A 27,789-nucleotide genomic window follows, 5' to 3' on the forward strand; every position below is an offset into this window, starting at 1 on the left:
TCCCTCTAATATACTCGTCCTAATCCTGTCCTTCTTCATCACTCCCAATGAAAATCTTAGCATCTTCAACTCTGCCACCTCCAGCTCCAGCTCCACCTCCACCTCCTGTCTTTTCATCAGTGCCACTGTCTGTAGTTACTACAGCTCTGCACATCACCCTTAGTCTTGAAAATCGGTACCAGTATGCTTCTTCTCCACTCCTCAGGCATCCTCTCACTTTCCAAGATTGTGTTAAACAATCTAGTTAAAAACCCCACTGCCATCTCTCCTAATCACCTCCGTGCCTCCACAGGCATGTCATCAGGACTAACTGCCTTTCCACTCTTCATCCTCTTCATATCTTCTCTCACTTCCTCCTTGCTAACTCACCTGATTCACTATCTCAACGCCCTAACCTGCTGCGCATCCTTCCCAGCTCGGTCCCTCTATCTAGCCAATCAGTGGAAGTCCTCCTCTCTCTTAGTGTCCAACCTCTCATACAACTCACCATACGCCTTTTCCTTTGCCTTTGTCAGCTCCCCCTTTGCTTTACGCTGCATCTCCTTGTACTCCTGTCTACTTTCTTCATCTCTCTGACTATCCCACCTCTTTGCCAACCTCTTCCTCTGTATACTTTTTACTGTACTTCCTCATTCCACCACCAAGTCTCCTTGTCTTCCTTCCTCTGTCCAGATGACACACCAAGTACCTTCCTAGCTGTCTCCCACATTATTTCTGCCGTGGTTGCCCAGCCATCTGGCAACTCTTCACTACCACCCAGTGCCTGTCTTAACTCCTGCCTGAACTCCACACAACAGTCTGCCTTCTTCAACTTCCACCATTTGATCCTTGGCTCTGCCGTCACTCTCTTCCTCTTCTTGGTCTCCAAAGTCATCCTACCGACCACCATCTGATGCTGCCAAGCTACGTTCTCCCCGTCACCACCTTGCAGTCTCCAATCCCTTTCAGATCGTGCCCCCTGCATAAGTTGTAGTCCACCTGTGTGCACTCTCCTCCACTCTTGTACGTCACCCTGTGTTCCTCCCTCTTCTTGAAATATTTTCACCCTTTTCACAAAATCCACCACCATCTGTCCTTCCACAATCCTCTCCTTGACACCATACCTGCCCATCACCTTGGTTCCCTTCATCAACATGCCCATTGTAATTCAATGCAATCACCACTCTCTCCTTCATTGGGTACACTCTCCACCACTTCACCCAACTCACTCCAGACGTCTTTTTTCTCGTCCATCTCACACCCAACTTGCGGGGCATATGCACTGATAACATTCATCAACACTTTCGATTTCCAGCTGCATAGTCATCACTCTGTTTGACACTGTCTTCACCTCCAACACACTCTTGACATACTCTTCCTTCAGGATTACCCCTACCCCATTTCTCCTCCCATCCGCACCATGGTAGAAGAGTTTGAACCCACCTCCGATGCTCCTGGCCTTACTCCACTTCCACCTGGTCTCTTGCACACACAGTATATCTGCCTTCCTTCTCTCCATCATATCAGCCAGCTCTCTCCCTTTACCAGTCATAGAGCCAACATTCAACATTACGACTCTCACCTCTACTCTCCTATCCTTCCTCCTCTCCCACTGCCTCTAGACATGCCTTCCCCTTCTCCTTCACCCAGCAGTAGCATAGTTTCCACCGGCACCCTGCTGTCCAATAGTACCGGTGGTGGTCTTTGGTAACCCGAACCTCGAGCGATCCGGTATGGAAATCTGATTTATGATCCACATATTTGATTTGGCAAAGGTTTTACATCTGATGGCCTTCCTGATGCAACCCTCCCCATTCATCCGGGCTTGGAACGGACACTAAGAATGCACTGGCTTGTGCACCCTCAGCGGCTGGGTTTGGTAACTACAATTTTCATGTTACCCAAATATACTTTTTATGAAGTTGGTGATGCATCAGCCTAGTTTCCTTTTCAAAGCACATTTTAAGATCTTCCTACATGGGCCTGTCAATCTTACTTTGCTCCCTCTCTATTATTCCCAGTCTCTTTCTCTGCTCAGTCTGTGTAAATGTGGCAGCACAAAGCTCTATTGTCGGGGAATCTAACGTCCCTTAAACAGACAATCGAGGAGCTATTGGTCTTTGAACCGAGTTCCCCCCGTCCACGGTTCTAAAAATTGGTCTTATACGGGTGGGATTTGTCTTCCTAAGCACAAATGAGACGGGTTCTTTCTCCTGCAAATCATATACTGCTTCAAGGGATGTAGAAATAATACTGAAGAATAGAAAAGCTCTCTGGCTTGTTATTACTTGTAAAATCGCTGTACATTATGAGACCAACGGAGGCCAATTCATCGCAGAAATAATGATTTCTGGTACCTCAACTAAGTGTTGATTACTTAAATTGAAATGATGAATCATTTTGGGATGGTGAACTGTGTGGTGACCCGTGGAATTAGGACGGACCTTCGGTATTATCACCGCTCACTGCCCAAGATAAGTGCGGCAGCGAACGCTTGACAGACCATCTCAGAGGAATGTAGAATTAGTGTCATGACGTAGATGGGTCACGCTGGAAGACGAAGAAATGTTAATCTCAAAACTTCCTGATTCCACCGCATAACTCACAGTTTGTGTTAGATAGTAGTTACAGTCTTCTTCTTTTTCTTTTTCTTGAGTTCATCTCCGCTGTAAAGTACAGGTAATTGATGGCACCGGATGTTTTCTTCTTCTCCAGTAGGTTTTATTCAGTCTTCATGTTTGGCTGGCAGACTCTACTGGTTCATTAGGTATACACGGCTGTGGTTTCGGCGCTATCTGGCACAGCACCGGGCCTTTGTGTGCGTACACACCTCACTTGAACTGTCAGTTGTACTCGGGATTTGTTACGTTTTGAGATCCAATTAAGAGCTGATTTGTCATTAGCACTGTAGAGGTATTGAGCACCGTGACAGCCAGCGTGAGGGTCTAGGGATTAATACATGTAGGAATGGTCTTCTGAGGGGAATGGGTATGGCATGTGTGCTGTGATTTTAGAAGATTGCTTTTGGCCAGTTTTTTGAAATTATTTACTTAAGTGACTGCCCCCATCCCAGCTGCATGAAAGACACACCGCTATTGTTCTGTAATTGCTGCTAGACTCTTAAAAAGCTCTTCGAGGGGACATCCGGGTAGCATAGCGGCCTATTCCGTTGCCTACCAACACAGGGATCGCCGGTTCGAATCCCCGTGTTACCTCCGGCTTGGTCAGGCGTCCCTACAGATACAATTGGCCGTGTCTGCGGGTGGGAAGCCGGATGTGGGGTATGTGTCCTGGTCACTGCACTAGCACCTCCTCTGGTCGGTCGGGGCGCCTGTTCGGGGGGGGGTCGGAACTGAGGGGAATAGCGTGATCCTCCCACATGCTACGTCCCCCTGGTGAAGCTCCTCATTGTCAGGTGAAAAGAAGCGGCTGGTGACTCCACATGTATCGGAGGGGGCATGTGGTAGTCTGCAGCCCTCCCCCGCTCGGCAGAGGGGGTGGAGCATTAACCGGGAAGGCTTGGAAGAGTGGGGTAATTGGCTGGATACAATTGAGGAGAAAAAAGGGGGGGAAATCCAAAAAAAAAGATCTTCAAAAGTTTTCAATAGAATAGAATAGAATATACTTTATTTGTTAGTGTATATACATACAACATAATTCATTCTCTGCATTTAAACCATGCTAGCTGTGTAGCTAGGAGCAGTGGCCAGCCACTGTGTAGCGCCTGTGGACCAACTCCAGTTATTTCTTCCTATTGCCTTGCTCAGGGGCACAGGCAGGAGTATTAACCCTAACACGCATGTCTTTTTGATGGTGGGAGGAAACCGGAGCACACCAACGAAGACACAGGGAGAACATGCGGACTCCACACAGAAAGGACCTGAGACGGCCTGGGGTTCGAACCCAGGACCTTCTTCCTGTGAGGCAACAGTGCTGACCACTGGGCCACCGTGCCGCCCATTTCACAACATATATGGGTAACTGTGGTGCCTTTGTTTAGAATCGAGGCTGTTTTCATGTGTAGTTCAATTATAAATAGTGTTTCTCCGCCTGCCAAGCACCCCGGCTGACCCCGTGGAAATTAACTTCAGGCAGCAGCCTGCCGAACGGCTCATTATAAGCGGAGCCCTCCTTTCTTGCCATTGATTAAATGCTGATTTTGTTGCCGAAGAGCAAAGTTAGTTTCACGCTTCGGAGAGCAGGGCTTTTTTGAATTATCCGGTGGCGCTATTGCAATATAATGGACAGTTTATTCGGGAGTAAACCGTGTCTTTAAGGGTATCTTTGTCAGGGGAGGCCAGCCTTGTCCTCCCCGTCGCCCGTCTGGAAAGGATGGATGAACAGCCATCCTTTCTCTGAATCCCTTCATATCAAGTGACTCCTTGCGGCTGAGACTGTCCAGAGAGCCAATCGATGAATCCTGCTCGGGTGCCTGTATACCTGTGTGTGTGTGTGTGTGTGTCTGTCAGAGCACCTCTAAAAACTTCCCTTTAGGGGAGATAAACAGGTGCTCTGTGCAGCTGCTGACCTGAGATTACAGCCGGTGTTGTGACAGCGTCTCACCCCTGGCCACCGCTTACGTCCCCGTCGCAAGGAGAATCTTATGCCAGGACCCACGCTGGCTCTGGCTCCTGTTATTATTTCAGGGATTTATATATTCCTTAATCGCACAACTATCGGAATATCTTGTGCACAGTTTTAGGAGCTGCATGCCTCAATCCGACGTCACCTCAGCCAATGATGGTTAACTCAGCACAGATCGTTCCTGAGGTGCAAGGTATTGCGCTCCCCATGGAAATGCATGTAACTGCAGAACTAACCAGACTCAGCACATAAGCTGGTCCAATAGGACATTTTGGTGCCTGCGTGATCAAATGTGACTTCTGGGTAATTACATCTAGTTGTGGTTTGAAGGGCTTTGGGCTGCGATCACATTGGACACAATTTCAGCAGTGAGACATGTGCCGTTGCTAGGCAGCCACAGTCGCCTGTCAGTCACTCGTGTGCTACATCTCCACCTGTCCGACTCATCATTGCTTCTTGTTATCATGACCCGAAGCCTCTCTCTTCATCACCTGGACTGCAACTTATTGCTCTGGAGCACGGAGAGGTGAAGAGCGCTGGCTTTAGGCCCGGCCGCTTTGTTTGTCCAGTTGGACAGCAGAGGAAAGGCAGTGGTGATATAGGATAATACTAATAATCACCATCATCATCATCATCATTAGATTTATATAGTGCTTTTTCTGCTCAAAGTTGAACATTTTTCAGTGTAAGACACTCAGGATGTTTCTCCAAAAGCATGAGGTGTGCTGCGTGGGTAACACAAGAGATGCCCGGGGAGCAGGAACAGTGAGCGAGATGCTTTGAACCCATTGAAAACAGTTGCATCTTGCTGCCAAAAACACCTCTGACACGATCACAGCCCCAGAGAAGGAAAAATTGAGTTATAATAACAGGCAGCAACTTCCTTCAAAATATTATACTCGAAAAGGACAAGTTTATGTATAGCAGAAGTGCATTTGGAATATATAGTGACCCAAATCCCAACTCAACCCCCATGTAATAATGATAATAATAATAACAATAATGGATTACATTTATATAGTGCTTTAGCTAGACACCCAAAGCGCTTCAAAGAGAAGGGCGAACTCACCTCAACCACCACCAATGTGCGGCACCCACCTGGGTGATGCATGGCAGCCATTTTGTGCCAGGACGCTCACCACACATCAGCTTGAGGTGGAGAGGGGGGAATCATCGAGCCAATTACACAGGGGGATGATTAGGTGGCCAGATGGAGACAGCCAGGTTGGGAATTTTGCCAGGACACCGGGGGACCCCCTACTCTTTGCGATAAATGCCGTGGGATCTTTAATGACCACGGTGAGTCAGGACCTCGGTTTAACGCCTCATCCGAAGGTAGTCAGAATAGCACTCTCGTGAAAAATGTCGATTGCAAACATACACAGCAGTGGTGTTGCTACCGAGGGACTGTTCTGCCATCTGCAACCATCGCTGAGCCATATGAGGGTCTGATATGAAGGAATGCAAGGCCGGTGGTGCCTCTACAGCTGTCAAAAACCAAAAAAGCGTAAATCCAAACCATTGCTCCAAAATTGAAAATGATAGAATAATATAACTATGATCAGAACCATGTTTGGCCATGTAGATTTGTACATACATGGAATGTGACTCCAGTTTCGTGGCTCTCTCAGTGTGCTTAACATAGAATAACAACACAACAACACGACAATCTTCAGATGTATACACAAGGATTGACTTATACTGGTGAAATAAGAGGTGATAAAGCGCAGTGGTGCAGAGATGTACCAGTATACGTACAATATACAGCATGTGAACTGCGGGCCCCCAGTCAGAAGTGAGGTCAGACGGCATGCCAAACCGGGCCACCCAGGATCTGATGAACACCTGGGCCACCTCGGCAGACGTGGTGGATGACAGTGGAATAGCCTCTGGCCACCTGATGGTCCTGTCCACCATGATGAGGAGGTGGGTGAAACCACGGGAGGAGGGAAGGGGTCCCATTAGGTCCACAATGACATGGTCGAAACATATACACATACTATACAACATATAACATATGACATATAAAACATATACAAAATGGTTGGATATATTTGACAGTGTTAAAGGTTCATTTGAATGACAGCCCGGGGAAATAAACTGTTTTCATATCTGGTTGTTTTGCTGTACAGTGCTCTGTAGCGCCTACCAGAGGGGAGGAGTTGGAACAGGTGGTGACCAGGGTGTGATGGGTTTGCAGTGATGTTGCCCGTCCATTTCCTGACTCTGGGGGTGTATAAGAATGAAGGGCAGGTTGGCACCAATGATTTTCTCTGCAGACTTTTTTTTGGATCCCCCCCCTCTTTTCTCCCCAGTAGTACCCGACCAATTACACCACTCTTCTGAGCTGCCCCGATCTCTGCTCCACCCTCTATGCCGAGCCGGGGAGGGCTGCAGACTACCACATGCCTCCTCCGATACATGCGGAGTCAATTTCCAGCCGCTTCTTTTCGCCTGACTGAGCAGTTTCACCAGGGGTATGTAGGGTAGTGGGAGGATCACGCTAGTCCCCCCAATTCCCCCTCCTCCCTCGACCAGACACCCCGACCAACCACAGGAGGTGCTAGTGCTGCGACCAGGACACATACCCGCTTCCCACCTGCGGACACGGCCATTTCTGGTTGTAGGGATGCCCGACCGAGCCGGAGGTAACATGGGAATTTGAACCGCCGATCCCTGTGTTGGTGGGATATGGAATAGACCAACACGCCACCCGGAAGCCTATTTCTCTGCAGACTTAACTGTCCATTGTAGTCTGTCCCTTTCCTGTTTGGTGGCTGATCCAAACCAGGCAGTAATGGATGTGCAGAGGACAGACTGGATTATTGCAGTGTAGAACTGAATCAGCAGTGTCTGAGGCAGGTTGAATTTCTTGAACTGGCGGAGAAAGTACATCCGCTGCTGGGCCTTTCTGGTGATCGTGTGTATGCTGGATGCCCACCTTAGGTCCTGGGAGATTGTAGAGCCCAGAAATCTGTAAGTTTTCACCACAGACACCATGTTGTTGAGTATGTTGAGGGGGGGCAGTGTTGGGGGACTCCTCCTGAAGTTCACTGTCATCACCACTGTTTTGAGCGTGTTCAGCTCCAGGTTGTTATGGCTGTACCAGAGGGCCAGCTGATCAACCTCCCATCTATATGCAGACTCATCACCATCCCAGATAAGGCTAATGATGGTAGTGTTGTCCACAAACTTCAGGAGTTTAACAGACAGGTCACCTGAGGTGCAGTTATTTGTGTAGAAGGAGAAGAGTAGAGGGGAGAGCACACATCCCTGGGGGACACCAGTGCTGATTGTCCGGGTGCTGGATGTGATTTTCCCCAGCCTCTCCAGCTGCCTCCTGTCTGTCAGGACGTTTTTAATCCACTGGCAGATGGGGGCTGGTATAGTGAGCTGAGTGAGTTTGGAGTGGAGGATATCCGGGACGATGTTGTTGAACGCTGAGCTGAAGTCCAGAAACAGGACCCTTGCTATGTCCCTGGGGAATCGAGGTGTTGGAAGATGTGGTGCAAGCCCTGTTTGCTCGCTAGACAAACTGCAGGGGGTCGAGCAGGGGACCTGTGATATCCTTCAGGTGGGCCAACACCAGTATCTCGAAAGATTTCACGACCACAGATGTTAGGGCAATGGGCCTGTAGTCATTTAATCATGTGATACAGGGTTTCTTGGGGACCAGGGTGATAGTGGGGCTCTTGAAGCAGGAAGGGACTTCACACAGCTCCAGTCATCTGTTGAAGATCAGGGTGAAAACGGGGGCCAGCTGGTCAGCACAGACAGGAGGGTGACACGCCATCTGGGCCTGGTGCCTTCCTGGTCTTCTGACTCTGGAAGAGCTGGCATATCCTCAACACAGATCCTGGGTGCGGGCGGGGGTTCGGTGGGGGGGTGGTGGCTGGCAGGGAGTGCAGTTGGTTGTTTGTTGTGGCTGGAGAGGCTGAAGGGTGTCAAAGTTTGCTTATCAAACCTGCAGTAAAACCCATTTAGGTCGTCCGCCAGTTGATGGTTCCCTGCAGTGTTGGGGGGTCGTCTCCTGTAGATGGGTTTCAAACCACTCCACACTGATGCTGGATCGTTGGTTAACTAACTGCAAATTGAGAGAAATTCAAAAGGTTGGTAGAAAATATAATAAAGGTGCAATGTTAGCGAGTAGACTCCTGTGAATGATGAGTCCTGATTAGCATACATTTGAAAATGAGTGCAGTTTCACAGACTCACATCAAGGCCGGGGGGCTGGGGGAGGTGGGTCACCCACCTCTGACTGGAGGGCGTCAATCTTCTCCAACCAGTCGACTCTACGTCAGCATTGGCCTTACAAGGTTCAGGGCTGATCTAAAACAGTAGATGGCGTGTTGAGCCATTTTCAGCCCATGAAATGCAGGTGTGGTTCCAGAGGTCCTCTCTGCAGAAACCTCTGCCAGATTCTCGTGAACAAAGTTGAAATGCTCACTTGGGTAAAAAGCGGGTGCGGAGGAAAAACAAAAAAGTGTGATTCATGTGGCTGACTGCAGACTGGGTGGGCAGAGTCTGTTCTGTTAAACGTGCCAGTTTATTGGCCAGATCCCCCCCCCAGCCACAGCACATGGCACCAGACAGCCAGCCGGGAGACTTGGCACCGTCCTAAAGGGCTGGCCCATGCCTCGTTCCCTGCCTTCTCGAAAGGAAAGTGACCTTCTTTTGTCCCAATTTTCCCAAAGTGAGGCTGAATAGCAGGTGTTCCTAAATGAGTACTTAACAATGAAATCCTAGCCAGCGGTATAATAGCGCTTTGGAATCGTATCGCCCATTAGCATTTTTGAAGATAATGCTTCCGAATTAATTACTGAAGGGAGACTAGGTGTCTGTTGCTGCTCAGCGACGCCGCTTTCTTGGAGGCCCCGGCTCTGCCAGCCAGGACCTCCAGATCAATAGCCCGAATCTTCCATCTCATCTGATTTCATTCTGCATCAAAAAGGCCCCCTTTCATATGCAAACAGCCATGGAAGGCATTTCGCCTCCAATCTCTTTGCCTGAAAATTGTGACTCTTTTTATTTATATATCTATTTATCGGCCGCCAATACGAGACTGGCTGAAAAGCATTGAATTGCTGATGTGCTCTATGAATATATGAATACAGCCTTTATAAAAGTCGTTTCTCTCCTCCGGACTCCTCGGTGAGGATTCTGCAAGAGACGGTGTGGACTGACACCGTGGTATGTCTAAGAGACGGCTCTGCTTTCTGATTTTGTATTTCCTGTGATGATGAACAATGCAAGTGAAAGTCCTTCTATACTATATCCAGGAAACAGTTACAGCAGGGGGTGTGCATGGTGTTTCTCTGAGTTTAAAAATATGTATTGTGGTGGATTTCCTCAAACAAGGCCTAGTTGCATCCATCCATTATCCGAACCGCTTATCCTGCTCTCAGGGTCGTGGGGATGCTGGAGCCTATCCCAGCAGTCATTGGGCGGCAGGCAGGGAGACACCCTGGACAGGCCGCCAGGCCATCACATAAGGCCGACATACACACACATTCGTACCTAGGGACAATCTAGTATGGCCGATTCACCTGACCTACATGTCTTTGGACCGTGGGGGAAAACCAGAGCCCCTGGAGGACACCCACACAGACAGGGGGAGAACATGCTTACTCCACACACAGGATGACCTCGGATGACCCCCAAGGTCGGACAACCCCGGGGTTCGAACCCAGGACCTTCTTGCTGTGAGGTGACAGCGCGAACCACCGGGCCACCGTGACACAGTTAAACATCTTGTTTTACGAGTTTAAAAAAAGCACTAAAGGCTGTTGTTTACAAAATGGGCTCCTTTCACCCAAGTGGAAACCAAGAGGGATGTTTCATTAGCCAGAGGGCAGTATGATGAATTGAAAATGAGCTTTTTCCCCCTCTTTTGATTAATGCCTACTAATGTTTGGGTGTGTTAATGCTGGTATAGGGCAGAACACCGTTTATTGCCAAATCTCTGTCAGTAGGAACCAGACTGAAAAGTCAACAGCTAAAATGTTTAATTTACCCCGCGGTTCCTGAATAATTGATGGAAAAATAATTGAAGTATCTGAAAAAGCCTTCTGAAATGCTTCTTATTGCAGCTGCACCTCCGCTTGCCGCGTGACTCATGCAGAGAGCAGAAAAAGGGAAAAATCCAGTCTGCACACTAGATAATGCTCCGTTTCGAGCATTTACGCTCTTCTTCACACCCTTGAAGCTCTTCTTCAAACGTTGGAAAGGTCACTGGGTGCTATACCATTAAATGCTCATGGGAGAATTATCTAGTGTGCAGACTCCAGTTTTCGGTCTTTTGTCCAGCACCAAGTACTTAAGTCGAGCCAATTTTAGTTGTGTAGCCCAATATCACAAATTACACAGTTGCCTCAATGGGCTTTACAGCAACACAACATCCTGTCCTTAGACCCACACATCGGATAAGGAACAACTCCCTAAAAAAAAAAAACCTTTAACAGGGAGGAAAAAATAGGATGAAACCTCAGGGAGAGCAACGGAGGAGGGATCTCTCTCCCAAGACAGGCAGTGTGCAATGGATGTAGTGTGTGCACAATTTACACAATACAACATTGAAAGAGGATAACACAATGATAATGGAATTATAAAATATATGAAGAATATGATGAGGAGGATGCCGAGCAGTGTCCAGATGCCACCGGGGAACAGCTCAGGAGCTGAGCCACGCGACCAAGCATCACCATGGAGCCCAAAAAAATAAATAAAAAATTAGTCACACATCTGAGTGAGAGAAGGATACAACATTAAAACAGGATAACAAAATTATATGGATATATAAGAGATATAAAAAGAAAATGTGACGTGTCCAGGTAGTAACCACCGTCACCATGGAGACCCGGGAGGAGGACCGACTGCACGTGCACACAGGGGAGACTCACACCACACCATTCACACACACACAGAAGAAGAGAAAGAAGAAGACGTCGTTCAGAGAGAGGGAGAAAGGGCATGTGAGAGAAGAGAACAGTTTGCAATAGTCAATAATCTATAATCTGTAATCTCGTCGGCAGAACAGCGGTTGGTAAATTCACTGAGACAGAAACCGACCCGCCATGCAGCACAGGTTGTGAAGCACTCAACTTAAAGGCAACTAATAGTAGGTTAAGGCAAAAAGATGAGATTTAGGTTTGGCTTTACAGGACTCAACAGACTCTGGTTGTCTGACGGCGGCAGGCAGGTTATTCCATGTGAACGGGGCCCGATGGGAAAAGGCCCTGCCACCAGCCGACTTCCTCTTAACTTTGGGTTGAAGTGTGTCGTTTGGATATGTGTGCTTTTGTAGACACCTTGCTCGTCTTCTTGTCATGCAGAGAGCGGTCCATCACACAACTTAGATCGCTGTTTTGGCAATGGGACCCACTGAGCAGATGGCAGATCTAGACTAAATACAAAATCTAAACTCTCATTATCTGTTGTGTTTAACCAAGCAGATGGTTTTACAGCAAGTAGATGTTTTGGAAAAAAAAACTTTAAGAATATGAACTATGTACAGAAACTGTCTTGCTGCCTGCTCAATAATCCAGGTCAGGAAACACAGAAAGGTCCATCAGTTCATCCGCCCACAACGTTTATTGACAGATACGTTTCATCGCTCACCTAATGCCCCTTTTCCACCGCATGGCACCAGCTCGGCTCGACTCGACTCTACTCGCTTTTCTATTGGTTTTCCATTGGACAAATGCTAGAGATAGTACCTGGTACCAGGTACTGTATTTTGGTACCACCTCCGTCAAGGTTCCAAGTGAGCTGAGTCGATACTAAAAGGTGACATGAAAATACCACTATAAATAAATATATGTATATTTATTTAAATATATTTATAAATTATATTATATTTATATAGTTACACACACACACACATATATATATAATATTTATGAATTATTTATTTAAATATAAATAAAATCTTATAAAAAAAAACTAGTCAACACACCCACAAAGGACCAGCGGGGCTTCGCCGTGAGGGGATACTATCTGCAGAGGAAAATGAAATCCCAAAATATAGAGAGTAGAGTCGACTAGAATAGAGTCGAGTTGAGCCTGTACCGTGCAGTGGGAAAGGGGCCTTAGTGACCTCTTCAGTCTCAACTGACTGCAGGTATCTGCACCCCTTATAAACAATACACTTGCATAACAACAGAAACCAACAATCAGGTTCATATGCAAATTTTCGTGACCGTTAATTAGAGTTAAAATGGCCATGTGTACTAGTCACAGAGGATTGGGGAATTGTAAGCGCTGTAAGATGGTGATCTGTCGCCATCTTACAATGACGTGATTGCAACTATTCCCCAGTCCTTTGTGACTAGTACACATGGCCACATCAGGAGTTGCAGAGCTGGGCTGCATCCAGTCACCACCTCATCATCAGCCTTCCTAGTTCATGTCCAATCAAAATCCCGAGCACCTATAAGTATCTGAGCAAGGACTGAACCGGTTCACAGTAATCCAAGGTCTAGTTTGTTGAATTCTGATGGTCCTCCATCTCCTGGCCTGGCTGAGACCATGCAGGAGAAAAGTGAGCGTTGAGCTTTGCCAGGCTGACAGGGGAAAAGGGTGGTTCAGGACGGCTGCACCGTCACCATGGTGAGCGCCCCTGCCTATACGGCATGAAAATGTGTGTGTGTGTGTGTGTGTGTGTGTGTGTGTGTGTGTGTGTGTGTGTGTGTGTGTGTGTGTGTGTGTGTGTGTAACTGGGTGATGCAGGCCCTAAAAGTAGAGCAGAAATCTCTAGACAGCTTTTCCACACGCTGAGCCAGTCAGCCTGATCCTTCACCTTATGTCTCGCGTCACATTTTTCTTCCGTTCTGTCCTCCTCCTCCACTTCCTCCGTTTAACATTTTTATGAATGAGAACAGGTCTGACACACTCCCACTGTGATGAGTAAGCCTGTCGAGAAAGTGACAGTAAAAACAAATAAATAAATAAGACGAACTTCTCAGAATGGCGTGAGAGTAGAACCGCCGCTGGTGTTCACCGAAGCTTTTTGCCTGGGAGGAAACCACGAGCACAGTTAGAGAGACGGTCTGTTACAAGGTAGTAGATTTCCCCCCTTCCCACCACAAAAAAGTCTTGGCAACTTTCTTAATTTGTATTTAGTCTCATGATTAAAAAAGATTGTGTAAAACGTCTGCCTATAGAATGAGGGTAATTCGCCCGTTTCTAAAATACTAGATTCACTTGTTTCCCTTTTCCATTCATCAAGCGGCAGATTGAAATAAGGCATATCACACTATTACTACTAATACTACTACCACCACTACTACTAATACTACTACCACCACTACCACTAATACTACTAATGCTACTACCACCACTACTACCACCACTACTACTAATATTACTACCACCACTCCACTAATACTACTACTGCTACTGTTACTACTACTTCTACTACCACTTCCACTACCACTACTACTACTACTACTACTACTTCTACTACCACTACTACCACTAGCACTACCACTACTACTACTACCTCTACTACCACTTCTACTACTGCTACTATTACTACTACTACTACTACTACTACTACTACTACCACCACCACTACTACTTCTACTACTTCTACTACCACTACTACTACTACTACTTCCACTACTACCACTACTACTACCACTACTACTACTACTACTACTACTACTACTACCACTACCACTACTACTACTTCTACTACCACTGCTACTACTACCACTACTACTTTCGGCTGCTCCCGTTAGAGGTCGCCACAGCGGATCATCTGTTTCCATCTCTTCCTGTCTTCTGCATCTTCCTCTGTCCCACCAGCCACCTGCATGTCCTCCCTCACCACATCCATAAACCTCCTCTTTGGCCTTCCTCTTCTCCTCTTCCCTGGCAGCTCCATATTCAGCATCCTTCTCCCAACATACCCAGCATCTCTCCTCCACACATGTCCAAGCCATCTCAGTCTTGCCTCTCTCGCTTTGTCTCCAAACCGTCCAACCTGAGCTGTGCCTCTAATATACTCGTTCCTAATCCTGTCCTTCATCACTCCCAATGAAAATCTCAGCATCTTCAACTCTACCACCTCCAGCTCCACCTCCTGTCTTTTCATCAGTGCCACTGTCTCCAAACCATATAACATAGCTGGTCTCACAACCATCTTGTAAACCTTCCCTTTAACTCTTGCTGGTACCCTTCTGTCGCAAATCACTCCTGACACTCTTCTCCACCCACTCCACCCTGCCTGCACTCTCTTCTTCACCTCTCTCCTGCACTCCCCGTTACTTTGGACAGTTGACCCCAAGTATTTAAACTCATACGCCTTCGTCACCCCCACTCCTTGCATGAAGCCATATCACACTGATGTGTGTGAGGATATTGTCACTTTATTTGAGAAAATCCCTGAGAAAAGTGGAGCTGCCCTAAAGCAGAGATTTTCTCGTACCAGTGTTTGTTTTAAAATTTGGTTTGGTTTGTTTTTTTTATGCTTCTGCTGCTTCTTCTTCTTCTTCTTCTTCTTCTTCTTCTTATCATTAAGGATATGTCTGAAACCACAGTACTGCTGGTTTTCTATTGTGCCAGGTAATTAGTTACTTTCACTTGTTGGACCAGGTTAGCTAATGGCTTGAATAACTGGAGCAACAGGTGAATGTAAGTGGGTACTACACCGAAAATGACTTTTAAAATGATCAAAATACCATTAATTTAAGCCAGCATGTACAACCATCAGAGGTGTGAGTCAAGCTTTTGTGAGCTCCTCTCTGTCAGCCATGACACATCTGGCGTGTCTATCTATCCAGATTCATTTCTATCGTCCGGGTAGTAAAATATCCACCCATCCATCCATTATCCGAACCGCTTATCCTGCTGTCAGGGTCGTGGTGATGCTGGAGCCCATCCCAGCAGTCTTAACTCTACTCATTTTCAGATTGAAGATTTTCACCGTTCCTCCGGATGGCTCCTTCAGCTCTTACACCGGGTGGAGAAACCTCATTATGACCCCATAACACAGCAGCCACCCCCATTACACACCAGTGCTAGTGCTGCAGAAGACTGCTGTGTGTGTGTGTGTGTGGTCGATTACAGTCATTGTCATCATTGTGATGCCGGACTGTGTTGAATATGAAATTACATTTTCCAGCTAGCATGATGGTGCTCGTGTATAGCTGAGCGCCACAGACAATATAGTTCACACCGCATACCACCTTCTTCCAGATCACCGAGCTTGCACAGGAAAAGCGAACATCAACCAAGTTTCAATATTAGTAATAACTGAACCAATTTTTATCAGCTGGGTTTTGAAACATTAAAAAAAACAATTTTTTTTGGGATAATTGCTCAGCGCTACACTTTTCCTTCTGGGGCCTTGGCAAAAAAACTGACCATTAGAGCTCGCCAACGAGGGGCTATTACAACACTGAAGTTATTTTTGAATCAGAAACAACTTTGATTCCCTTCTCTCTCTTTTTCCCCCAAAACACTGTTTTTATCTGTTCAGACCGGCATCAGCAGATAAGACCATCTGTCTAATGTACTGCCACAGCAAAGACCGTGACCTCTCCGGGATCCCATCCTACTCTTGACCTTTCAGAGCTACTTCCCAACCAAACTACAACTTTAATGAATAAATGATGAGGTTGTTTGGGGGGGGTTTTTTGGGAAGTGGTTTCTGCCCCAAACGACTGTATCTGAAAGTGCACCATGTAGTCGGTGTTAGCCCGTGTGAGGATGCTGCATGTTCTTATCTGATGCTCTTCCTCGTTGTTCTTTTCCTCCACCAGGGGAAGAGTGTGGCTATTTTAGAAGATTTTTTTGTGGTCTAATCCAGTGTTTCTCAACCGGGGGTCCGCGGACCCCTAGTGGTCGGTGGTGTAATTGCAAGGGGTCTGTGAAAATAAAATATCTTTAAAAAAAAGATCCTATGACATTTATAGAAATAGGATTATTTTACTCAAATGTGACTGAGACCTTTATCTACCTAAACTATAAAGGGTAACAGGACTTTTTTCTCTAGTTACATCTGTTTCACAAGTGTAATTTATTGTATTTTAATAAGAGATCTCGCTCCCGTTTGCATTGTTAAAAGTTACTGCATAAAAAGTCTGTTGTTACATATATCTGAAAGTTACTGAATACATATTCTGTTTTGTTACATATATCTGAAAGTTACTGCATAAGAATTCTGTTTTGTTAACTATATCTAAGTTACAACTGAAAGCTCTTATTTTTTGCCCCAAAGAGTGAATAAATGCTATAATGCAATTTAAAATGCAGTTTCTACTGTTTCTATCAAATTGCAACCCCCCTCCCCCAAGATCAGGTGGAGGGGTCCTCAGGGTAGATCAAAAAATACGCAGGGGGTCCAGGACCCCAAAAAGGTTGAGAACCACTGGTCTAAATCTGTTGCCAACCAGCACAGGGATCGGCGGTTCGAATCCCCGTGTGACCTCCGGCTTGGTCGAGACACAATTGGCCGTGTCTGTGGGTGGGAAGCCGGATGTGGGTATGTTTCCTGGTCGCTGCACTAGCGCCTCCTCTGGTCGATCGGGGCGCCTGTTCAGGGGGGGGGGTAGCGTGATCCTCCCACGCGCTACGTCCCCCTGGCGAAACTCCTCACTGTCAGGTGAAAAGAAGCGGCTGGCGACTCCGGAGGAGGCCTTTGGTAGTCTGCAGCCCTCCTCCCCGGATCGACAGAGGGGGTGGAGCAGAGTCCGGGACGGCTCAGAAGAGTGGGGTGATTGGCCGGATACAATTTGGGAGACATTTTTTTTTTAAAAAAAAACCCAACAACAACAAAAGATGTTTTGGTTTGCACAAGTATTCGGCCAAGTTTAGCCTAACTGAAACTTGGCCCAGACGTCTTTGCAAGGGTGTAAAACCTTTATCCCAGAATAGAGCTCCACTGTGTGGTGCTGGCGACCAGTGCCCACACTGCACACTGGCCCAGATCCTTCCTGTTCTCATTCTGTCACTGCCAGGAACACTCTGCAGCCAGGTGTGTGTGTGTGTGTTGTGTTGTGTTGTGTTGTGTTGTGTTATTGGATAAGTTCATATATCTTTATAGCCATGCATTTTGTTTTATCCTTTATAAGTCATTTTTGTGTAGAGATTTTCCAGAATTGTGACTCTCGTTGTCTTTCTCTCTTGTCCCGTCCCCCCCCCCTCCGTTCTTCTCTCCCCCCCCCACCCCCCTGCAGGTATGCATTGTTCAAAAACGGGACACGGAGAAGATGTACGCCATGAAGTACATGAACAAACAGCAGTGCATTGAGCGAGATGAGGTCCGAAACGTCTTTAGAGAGCTTGAGATCCTACAGGAAATTGAACATGTTTTTTTAGTAAATCTCTGGTGACTATCCCACGTTTTATTCTTCACCTTTTTACACGTCTGTTGTGTGGTCTGCACTGCCTGTGTGTCGGGAGCCTGCTTTGTCTCTCTGTGTGTGTGTGTGTGTGTGTCCTGGCCGGCCGTCTAACCCCCCCCCCCGCCGCCCCCCCACGCCCCCGCCGCCCCCCGCCGTGTTTTCATTTCCACCTCGGAGCGGATCGAAGTTTGTGTCGCTCCTCCGACGGCTCAGGCGAGCGAACATCTCGACCGGAGAAACTTTCCCTCTCCACCGGGTCGATATTCCGCACGGGGATATTCACTCGGGAACGCGAGCTCGCGCGGCGCACGTTTGGCTAATTACTGCGGTGGGTTGACCCGACTCCTCTTCCCTCGGGGTTCCTGGCGTGTGAGTGAAGGGAAGCCGCTGTCATTATTCAACGCTCTCCCCCCTCGCGCGCGGCGCACGGTTCTAAATGTAATTGGGGACCTGGCGTGGCGCGCGCGCCGCAACGCGCGGAGGCCCTTCCCTCCTCTTCCTAATTGGTGGAACGGTTTTGAACGAGACTCTCTTCTCCGGGTAATTGCGGCGGGGATGATTGGGTGACTCACGCGCGCGTCGGGGTAGGTTGATCGGGGGCAGATAGCGTCTTCACGGAGCACGTTGTGTACCCGGCTGCCATTTTATCACGTCCTGGCCTTGGCTCGTTTCCGGACCAGCTGGAGGATGAACGGTTTGTGTATTTTAGCTGGCTAGTTGAAGCCCGTCCTCGGCGTTATAATGAGCTGGTAGCGGCGCGCCCGCGTTACTCTGTCCTTTTATTATTCCCCCCCGAGAGGGTTTGCCTGCCAAAGCTTGTCCTGTGCTACTTTACCGTCTCCCAAACTGCTCTGCTCTCCTTTTCTGCTCTCTGCCTCCACCGCTACTTCACTTCAAACGCCCGCCAGGTTTTGCGACGGTAACAAAAAAAAACGTCCGGGTGGCGTAGTGGTCTGTTCCGTTGCCTACTAACAACGGGGTCACCGGTTCGAACCCCCGTGTTACCGCCGCCGGCTTGGTCGGGGGTCCCTACAGACGCAATTGGCCGTGTCTGCGGGTGGGAAGCCGCATGTGGGTATGTGTCCTGGTCGCTGCACTAGCGCCTCCTCTGGTCGGTCGGTGCACCTGTTCGGGGGGGGGAGGGGGAACTTGAGGGGGGGATAGCGTGATCCTCCCACGCGCTACGTCCCCTCTGGCGAAACTGCTCACTGTCAGGTGACAAGAAGCGGCTGGCGACTCCACGTGTACTGGAGGAAGTTTGTGGTAGTCTGCAACCCTCCCCAGATCGGCGCGGGGGGGGGGTTGGGGCTGGAGCAGAGATTGGGACAGCTTGGAAGAGCGGGGTAATTAGCCGGATACAATTGGGGAGAAAAAGCGGGGGGGGGGATATAAATATACAAAATAAATAACTAAATAAATAAAGTTTGTGTGAAGACGATCTTCAAAGTTCTGCAGGCTTGTGGATGCCTGGAGCAAAACAACCCCCCCCCCCAAAAAAAGAAGTTCAACTTAATCGAGGACATTTCTGAAGCTGGAGAGAGAACTCTGCAAACCGAGACAAAGGAAATCCATTTCCAGCATAGCGTGCGTCTGCAGTATATCTGTTTGTTATTTTCCGCCTGGCTTCATATAGACATTTTACGGGCATAGGTGCATGAGAATATGGCTTTGTGTGGCACCTGTACATAACTGCCCGCTTCATTGACCTCTGCACCGGGGGAGCATCTCAGCCTGGCAAGCCCGGAGGTACCGGGTGATTAGAAGTCGCCGGTCGTGTCTTCCTTACTGTAAAACAACTCGGAGCCAGTTTGCCTTTCCTCGTGCACATGTTGTTTACCACTGTTCCCCGTAGACCGAAGAGTTGCCTTAATCTATTGGGTTGTCAAATAGACTATTACGAGATCTGGCATTTGGGCACTCCGATACATTATTGATGCACCCAAGATGTGCCAGCTGGGAATTTAGCAACTGCCGAAATTCCCTTTTGGAATGATGCAGTGCTTCATAGGAGTATTCCTCCCCGCCCCCCCCCCTAATACATCTGCATGAAGGGGGCAGGAGAACGAGGGATCATCTGAGACTGAGGGAAACGCACCAAAACAGCTGTCAGACGAAGTAATGATCCCTGCAATCAAAGAGCGAGTGAGAGCGTGGAGTAGAGGACGGGTGTAGAAAGACGGTGGTGGTAAGGAGGGATTTGGCATTGATTAGCTTGTCAAAAAAAAGAAAAAACAGATATGCAGACTAAGAGGATTTGTAATGCCCCCCCCCCATCTCTTTATCCTTCACACAAACACACTGTTTTTTTTAAAGGCCGGACTCGCTTTCAATGCGACACTTGAACTCAGTTATTCCTTTGAGGAGGTTCCATCCGCTTCCTCAAACAAATTTCATTAGGAGGAAACCTGCGAACGCCCACACCGACCGAAGCCCATCGGCTGGGCAAAGGCGGCTTTGAGCCGGGGCGGACGTCAACTCTGCAGCCGGCAGTAATTCCCATTACCGGACAGATAGGATGTGTGTGTAGGAGTGGGGTGTGCACTGAAATGGATTTCCTTTGAGCGCCAAAAATTAACTAACGTCCGCCACATGCAGCAAAGCCACACAAATCCTTCTCAGGATTTGCGACACGAGAAGACGCTGACTCGTTCACTCCTTTGGATATAAGCAAAGTCCTGAAGTGCAGGGGGTCACTCCACCCCCCACCCCCCAGACGAATGTACTGGCTTACATTTCGTTAAGTGCGGTTGAGAATAAACAGTGTAAGGTAACATTAGGGGATTAGTGGTAAAAGTGATCCTGTGGTCCACAGAGTATATAGATCATTACCGGAGCCTGGTTCTGCCTCAAGCACTACATCACAACAAATCACTCTCAGACACCATTACACGTTCAGTCGACAGCCCAGAGAGTTTGTGAGGGGGGGAAAATGCGACCAAAACACGAGGTGCAGCCCTGTTGAAAACATCCGGAGGCTGGTTAGGGTAGCAGGGGTTGTTGCCATGTCTGCTGTCAAAGAATCAGGACTGTAAAGAAAGTCCTCTGACGTCGTCTTAAAGCAGATTTAAGAGGTTTCAAAAGCAAAACAGGAGTGAGTCATCGGAAAGGGCTGTGGCGTGTGCTGCTCTCTCACCATCCATCCATCCCTTTGTCAGAGAGCCAGGAAGAGAGAGTGAGCAAGTGAAAGACAGAGACGGAGAGAGAGACAACGCTTAGAGTGGCGAGGATGGATGTGCTGTTCCTGTTCAGCCTCCATTAGAAATATTGATCTCAACCCTGAATGGAATCGGGCCTTGGGAGGCAGTGGAACAAATTAGCCCCGACACCCCAAGACAGCCATCATAACAGGCCCAGCGTGGGAGTTTGGCCTCAGATGATGTTCATAGAAGATGAAATATGGGATTATTCCTGAAAGAGAGTCCCTTTCGCATCGAATACAGCCCTGGACATCAACAGACGGATTTTCATTTTCGTTCCGTGGGCTTAGCCGCACTGCAGGGTAATTGAACTTCCCAGGAAGCGTCTGACCCAGCACTTAAAAGAAGAACTATTGTGAAGGACATGGCATTCAAAGTGCACCTTGTGAAAGCAGGCCAGTGGAGGAGAGTGGGCGTCCTTCGGCAACCCACCGGAGGACGGTAAGGGGAGAGGCGGTGCTCCCTGTCAGCATCGTGGAAAGAATCCTCGGAGGAGGTCGAGTGTGTCCTGTGATTGAGTCATTCAGTCTGTTCTAGCCAGCCTGTCCCTAACATCAGACCTATCTAGGCCACAGAAACTTTACCACCAAGTTAAGCAAACAAAATCACGGTGTTGCTCTTTTTTTCTCCTGCTCTTTCTTTCTCTCTTCCCCTTTTCTTCAAAACACTTCTCCTGCTCCTCCTGCTCTCCCTCTCTCTCATCCCTCCTTCTCCCCACATTTCTCCTCTGTGCCGCCCTGGGCCAATTTGTCATTGTGGCCTGAATATTTCAGGCTGCTTCTCGGACTCCTTCCAGCCTGCTATCCTTCCTCTCCCGGTGCTTTTGTCGTCCCAGTTCAGTCCACTCTTGGCCAGTCACCATGGCCTCTCTTTGCCTTTTACACTGTCATGGCTTTCCCTCAACGTCAGCTGACTGGCAGGCACTCGTTCACCACCAGAGTCTGACCTGCAGCTCTTTTTGACCTCCTACACAGCACCTCTTATGAAAGAATAATTCTGTTGTTGTTGTTTTTTAAACCTGGGTCTTATTTTCATAATTTTTGCCATCATGCTTATATAATTTTACCAACAGACTTCATTGTGGAGATTTTGGATATGGGACCACTGCGGGACAAAGCCGTGTAGTGGTGTCTTATGGGCCAGTGAAACAAGCCAGACTTGTTTCGACCGGTCCAAACCATGTATTTGGAGGTGAAAATGAAAGGGCACGTTAAGTTCTTACCCAAAATATCCAATATTATTGTAACAGTGTACGACCATAGATGTGTGGACTCGCTAGCCCGTTGGCTAATGGGTTGGACCCTTTAGTTGACTGGTTAGCGCTGTCGCCAGTGGTGTGGGGAACTCAGGTTCGATCCCACCATTAGCGAGTCTACACATCCGTGGTCATACACTGTCATATTATCAATGGTGGATCGCATTGCTGAGCTACTCCCTGGTTCAACTTACAGGAATGACCAGCTTTCTTACTATATCTGTAGGTTGTAGTAACCATCAATTAGCTACCTAGCTAGCGCAACTGAGAAGTCATTTGTAATTGGAAACCATGCACACCGTCTGAGACAGTGAGGGGGGTGAGGGGTGGAGGTCATTATTGCTTTGAAAGGACAAGTTGAAGGCTCATGTTTATTTGCCCCCAAAGACACCATTGTAAATTTTGTCTAGAGGTCCCCCCTTGTCCAAAATTTCCAAAATGAAGCCAGTGAGTAAAATGGTATCATAAATGATATGCATGATGGGAAAAACTACAAAAAACAAGACCAGAGCTTGGAGAAAAATGTGTCTCTGGTCTTATGGTTTAGTTTTGTGATGACACTCCCTTTCTATTTATATCATAATTAAGCATATTTTCAGCGATTCTTTTTTTATCATACTTCTGACTGTTTAAAAAGCCCGCAGAACATTTTTGTTGACGCCCGCCCACACATGCAAAGAGTTGCAACAAAGAATGTGATGCCTTTTCCAGGAGGAGAAAACACAGGATTATTTAGGTGCAAATAAAACAGGCATTTTTTTTTGACAGATATTGACAGACAAATTAGAACTTGGTGCAGATAAAAGGGGTAAAATGGAGGAAAAGACATTTTTCACACCATATCCAGATTCCTTTATGTGTAAAAACCTAGCGTAGTTAACTGAAAGGAGGGGGAAAGAGGGATGGCACTTTTACAAAGGGTCTGTTTTTGTCAGTTTGCCCACTCCGTTCAGCTCCTGCATGTACTGCGCTATTCTGTACTAATAAATCAGAAATACGTTGATGTAGTACCAAAAAAAAAAAATCATTCTCCCCATTCGCTAAAACCTGTCACTTCACGTTGCTTGGCCGATGTCTTCCCAGCCACTCTTTTCCGGGAGTGAGATCCTTTATTTCTTCTTCAGGAATCCCAGACAGTTGTTGTTTGTGTGTGCTGTGAACTCCCTGATCTGGTAACACACACCACATTTCATTAGAGAAAAAGTGCTCCCAAAAGCTGCCTCTGTCTGTTTCCATCCTGTCCTCTGTCCTCGGTGAGAGCTTTAAAGGTGACAACACTTGTCAGCGCTGGAGCTCTCTATGCTCCAGACGTCAGCCCGTGGCTGACATCCATATGTCACCTCAGTTAAAGCGAGGCAGGGTGCAGCAGCAATACTGGGCCATTCATTCTCCGGTTCTTTCTCAGGGACCCATAGAGGAGCTCAGCACCGGCCGGGGAGGGCGGTACGTGAGTCTTACTGCTCCCGAAGAAACTAGCCCGTCAACTGAATAGCAGGTGCTGGGCGATGACAATAAGGTGATAAAAAGGTGACAGTTAAGGAGACCCGCCAATGGTAAACAACAATCTGGGGCCGGCCATCTGGTGAAGCTGTGCTGCCTGACAGCGGGGCTCAGTGGCCTGAGCGTCGGGTCAAGTTGCTTTGCCAGGACTGATTGAGATGACTTCACCGTGAGATTGTATTGAGGTTTTAGTAGGTTTCACAGGCCTCATGGAAATTTGCATATGAAGCTGATTGTTGTTTTTGGTCGTTGTGGTGTGGGCGGCATGGTGGCCCAGTGGTTAGCACTGTTGCCTCACGGGAAGAAGGTCCTGGGTTTGTACCCCAGGCCGTCCCAGGTCCTTTTTTTGTGTGGAGTTTGCATGTTCTTCTCATGTCTGCGTGGGTTTCCTCCGGGTGCTCCGGGTTCCTCCCACCATCAAAAAGTCATGCATGTTAGGGTTAATACTCCTGTCTGTGCCCCTGAGCAAGGCAACGGAAAGAAGAACTGGAGTTGGTCCCTGGGCACTGCAGCTGCCCACCGCTCCTATACAGTAGGATGGGTTAAATGCAGAGAACACCTTCATTTGAAGAATACAATGTCAAAGAAAGTGGCTTTCATTTCCTTATCCTTCATTTTTCATTATGCCGCTGTATAGTTTATAATGGTGGGGGTCACTTAGATGAGTGATGAAACGTTTCTGTCATTAAACATTATGTCTAGATGAAGTGATTCAACTGTCTGTGAATTTCTTCCTGATGTTGCCGTCACTCAGGATCGCTGCGTCCATCACTACTGCCGTCTTCTGTTCCTTGCCAACCACCACAATGTCTGGTTGGTTAACCAGCATCTGCTTGTCAGTCTGGAACTTGAAGTCCCACAGGATCTTAGCTCTGCCATCTTTGGCGGTGTCTCCTATTTGGACTTGCGGACTTCCAGTCTGTATTCAGTACAGATATTCCCCAGCCTCTTGGTTATGCCTTTCAGAGTACGCTTCCCCAGCTAGCATCTTACAGCCTGCTACAAAGTGCTGGACTGTCTCAGGGGCGTCTTTGCACAGCCTGCATCTTGAGTCTTGTCTGGTGTGGTAGACCCTTGCCTCGACTGATCTGGTCCTGAGTGCCTGTTCTTGTGCTGCTATGATCAGAGCTTCTGTGATGTCATTCAGTCCAGCCTTTTCCAGCTACTGGTAGGATATCGAGGCTGATATATATACATATATATAGTAGGTCTTTCTTTCTTCCCTGATATTTAGTTTGCTGAGTCTGTTCTCCGTTTCACAACTTCACAACCAGATCATTTCATCAATAAATCTGTGTGGTCATTGCAAGTAGTAAAAATAGCCAGTAGCACTTTGCTATTTCACTTCCCCATTTCTCACTTCCAGAGAGGCAGGAATTCGCACCTGAGGAGGAGGAGGAGGGGGGTGGTGGTGGTGGTAAGAGAATTCGAGGCTGAGCTCAGACAGACAGGGGAAACCTCTGGCAATGAAGGGTAGTAATAATGCTGCAGTACCGGCGCTTTAATGGGGGAAAATAGAGAGAGAAGTGGCTCGGTAACAACAATATTAAACTGAGCTTGATGGAAGAAATCGCAAGGGGTCACTTTATTTTCTGCCTCCGTGATTTGAGCGTCATGCCAGGGAGGCTAATTAAGAAATGACTCTGACTCTATTGTTTTCCTTAGATGAGATATTAGATCTCATTGTGACGGGTTTATTTGCGCGCCCGTGTGGTTCAGCGCTTTGTTAGGCGTTTCAAGGCAGGCGTCTTGCATGTTGCAAATCCTCACCCAGATCATTCAGTAAGGGGCTGTTTTAATTTAACGTGCATGATTGGTGAGCCTGATTGACACGAATCCTTAGCAGACCGCTGACAATCTTTGTTTAAGTCGCATCAATCAAAGACGGGCTCCCTCGTACCGTTTAACATGGCAATTATTTTCTTTTCCCATTTCTATTCCCTCTAACAAGTGGAGCGTTATCAGAATAATGATGAGCATTAGTAGGTGTTTGGAGCCCACCAAGGACACCATTTCACCCACAAGACAACTCCTGCACACACACACATATATATATATATATATATATATATGCATAGATATGCATGATGCATGCTGGTTGAAAATGTATTCAACTTTAGGGACTGACAAAGTCAGTGCAAGATGCAAGATGCAAGATGCATGTTTGCTGCATGCTTCCTTGTGGCTATATGTGAATGTGGCTTTCCACAGTTTGCTCTTTACTGGGCTTCAATAAATATGCATGTGTGTGTGTGTGTGTTTAAGCCGATGCCGTGCATGCATTTGTGTGTTCTGTTTCTATGTGCACATGCTTATATGTGCAGCGCATATGCACACAATCAAGTCGATTCTTGCAAGTATGTCCTACATCTTACACGGCTATCTGTGTTCTTTGTCTTTGTCTTTTTATGTGAATGTATGCGGTTTCTTTGCAAACTGTGACGCAACTGAGCACCGTGACCCTTGCCCCCCCCCCCCCAACCCTCTTCCCAGGTACTCCTTCCAGGATGAAGAAGACATGTTCATGGTGGTGGATCTCCTGTTGGGAGGAGATCTGCGTTACCACCTCCAGCAAAGCGTCCAGTTCAATGAGGACGCTGTCAGACTGTACCTGTGTGAGATGACCCTGGCCCTGGACTACCTGCAGAGCCAGCACATCATCCACAGGTACACACTCACACTTCGCCAGCTGTTACCTGGTTTTAGGTTGTCTCTTTTTTTGGGGGGTGGGGGCGTATATCCTTTTCATGAATTGGATTAGTATTTGCTGGCGGCACGGTGGCCTCACAGCAAGAAGGTCCTGGGTTCGAGCCCCGGGGTAGTCCAACCTTGGGGGTCATCCCAGGTCGTCCTCTGTGTGGAGTTTGCATGTCCTCCCCTTGTCTGTGTGGGTTTCCTCCGGGGGTTCTGGTTTCCTCCCACAGTCCAAAGACATGTGGTTCAAATGAATCGGCCATACTAAATTGTCCCTAAGTATGAATGTGTGTGTGTGTGTGGGGGGGGGGGGCTGTGTGATGGCCTGGCGGCCTGTCCAGAGTGTCTCCCCACCTGCCGCCCAATGACTGCTGGGATAGGCTCCAGCATCCCCGCCACCCTGAGCAGGATAAGCGGTTCGGATAATGGATGGATGGATGGACTTGTATTTGCTAGTTTGGTCTACCCTGGACCTGGATTATGCACGAGACCAAATTAAAGGTTTCAAAGTTATAGATGACTGATTAAAAAGTAATTAAAATGGCGCAACAAGGCACATCATCAAAGCTTGCGGACAGTCTGAGCTTACCTGCTGTCCTTTAGAAGATAACCGAGCAGAATCATTTTCATTCTGTGCTATCGGTCGTTCTTGATGGAGATCTCCGTTTTTTTTGAAGCAAACTTTTGACACGTGCCCCGAGTAAAAGGTTACACTCCGAGACTGGTGTGTTTTAAAGATCATTCGCCCCGAGTAAATTTCGCGACTGACACGGTATTCACAGCAGAAAAACCCTCTTCCTCTAAGACAGTGTTTCTCAACCGGGGGTCCGCGGACCCCTAGTGGTCCGTGGTGTAATTGCAAGGGGTCAGTGAAAATAAAATATCTTTAAAAAAAAGATCCTATGACATTTATAGAAATAGGATTATTTTACTCAAATGTGACTGAGACCTTTATCTACCTAAACTATAAAGGGTGACAGGACTTTTTTCTCTAATTACATCTGTTTCACAAGTGTAATGTATTGTATTTTAATAAGAGATCTCGCTCCCGTTTGCATTGTTAAAAGTTACTGCATAAAAATTCTGTTGTTACATATATCTGAAAGTTACTGAATACATATTCTGTTTTGTTACATATATCTGAAAGTTACTGAATACATATTCTGTTTTGTTAACTATATCTAAGTTACAACTGAAAGCTCTTATTTTTGCCCCAAAGAGTGAATAAATG

At 47.4% G+C, this 27,789-nt stretch overlaps 1 protein-coding gene across 1 annotated transcript in view; it reads left to right on the forward strand.

Annotated features, from left to right (window-relative positions):
* LOC130122990 (serine/threonine-protein kinase 32C-like) overlaps window positions 1-27,789 on the forward strand; it is a 98,340-nt gene that overhangs the window by 44,960 nt on the left and 25,591 nt on the right. Inside the window, 4 exon segments of the mRNA XM_056292092.1 lie at window positions 12,624-12,653; window positions 16,329-16,335; window positions 17,745-17,896; window positions 26,358-26,531. Of these exon segments, the coding sequence (XP_056148067.1) occupies window positions 12,624-12,653; window positions 16,329-16,335; window positions 17,745-17,896; window positions 26,358-26,531 (363 nt within the window).

Source organism: Lampris incognitus, chromosome 13 (genome assembly GCF_029633865.1).
Source record: "Lampris incognitus isolate fLamInc1 chromosome 13, fLamInc1.hap2, whole genome shotgun sequence".
Classification (NCBI taxonomy): domain Eukaryota; kingdom Metazoa; phylum Chordata; class Actinopteri; order Lampriformes; family Lampridae; genus Lampris; species Lampris incognitus.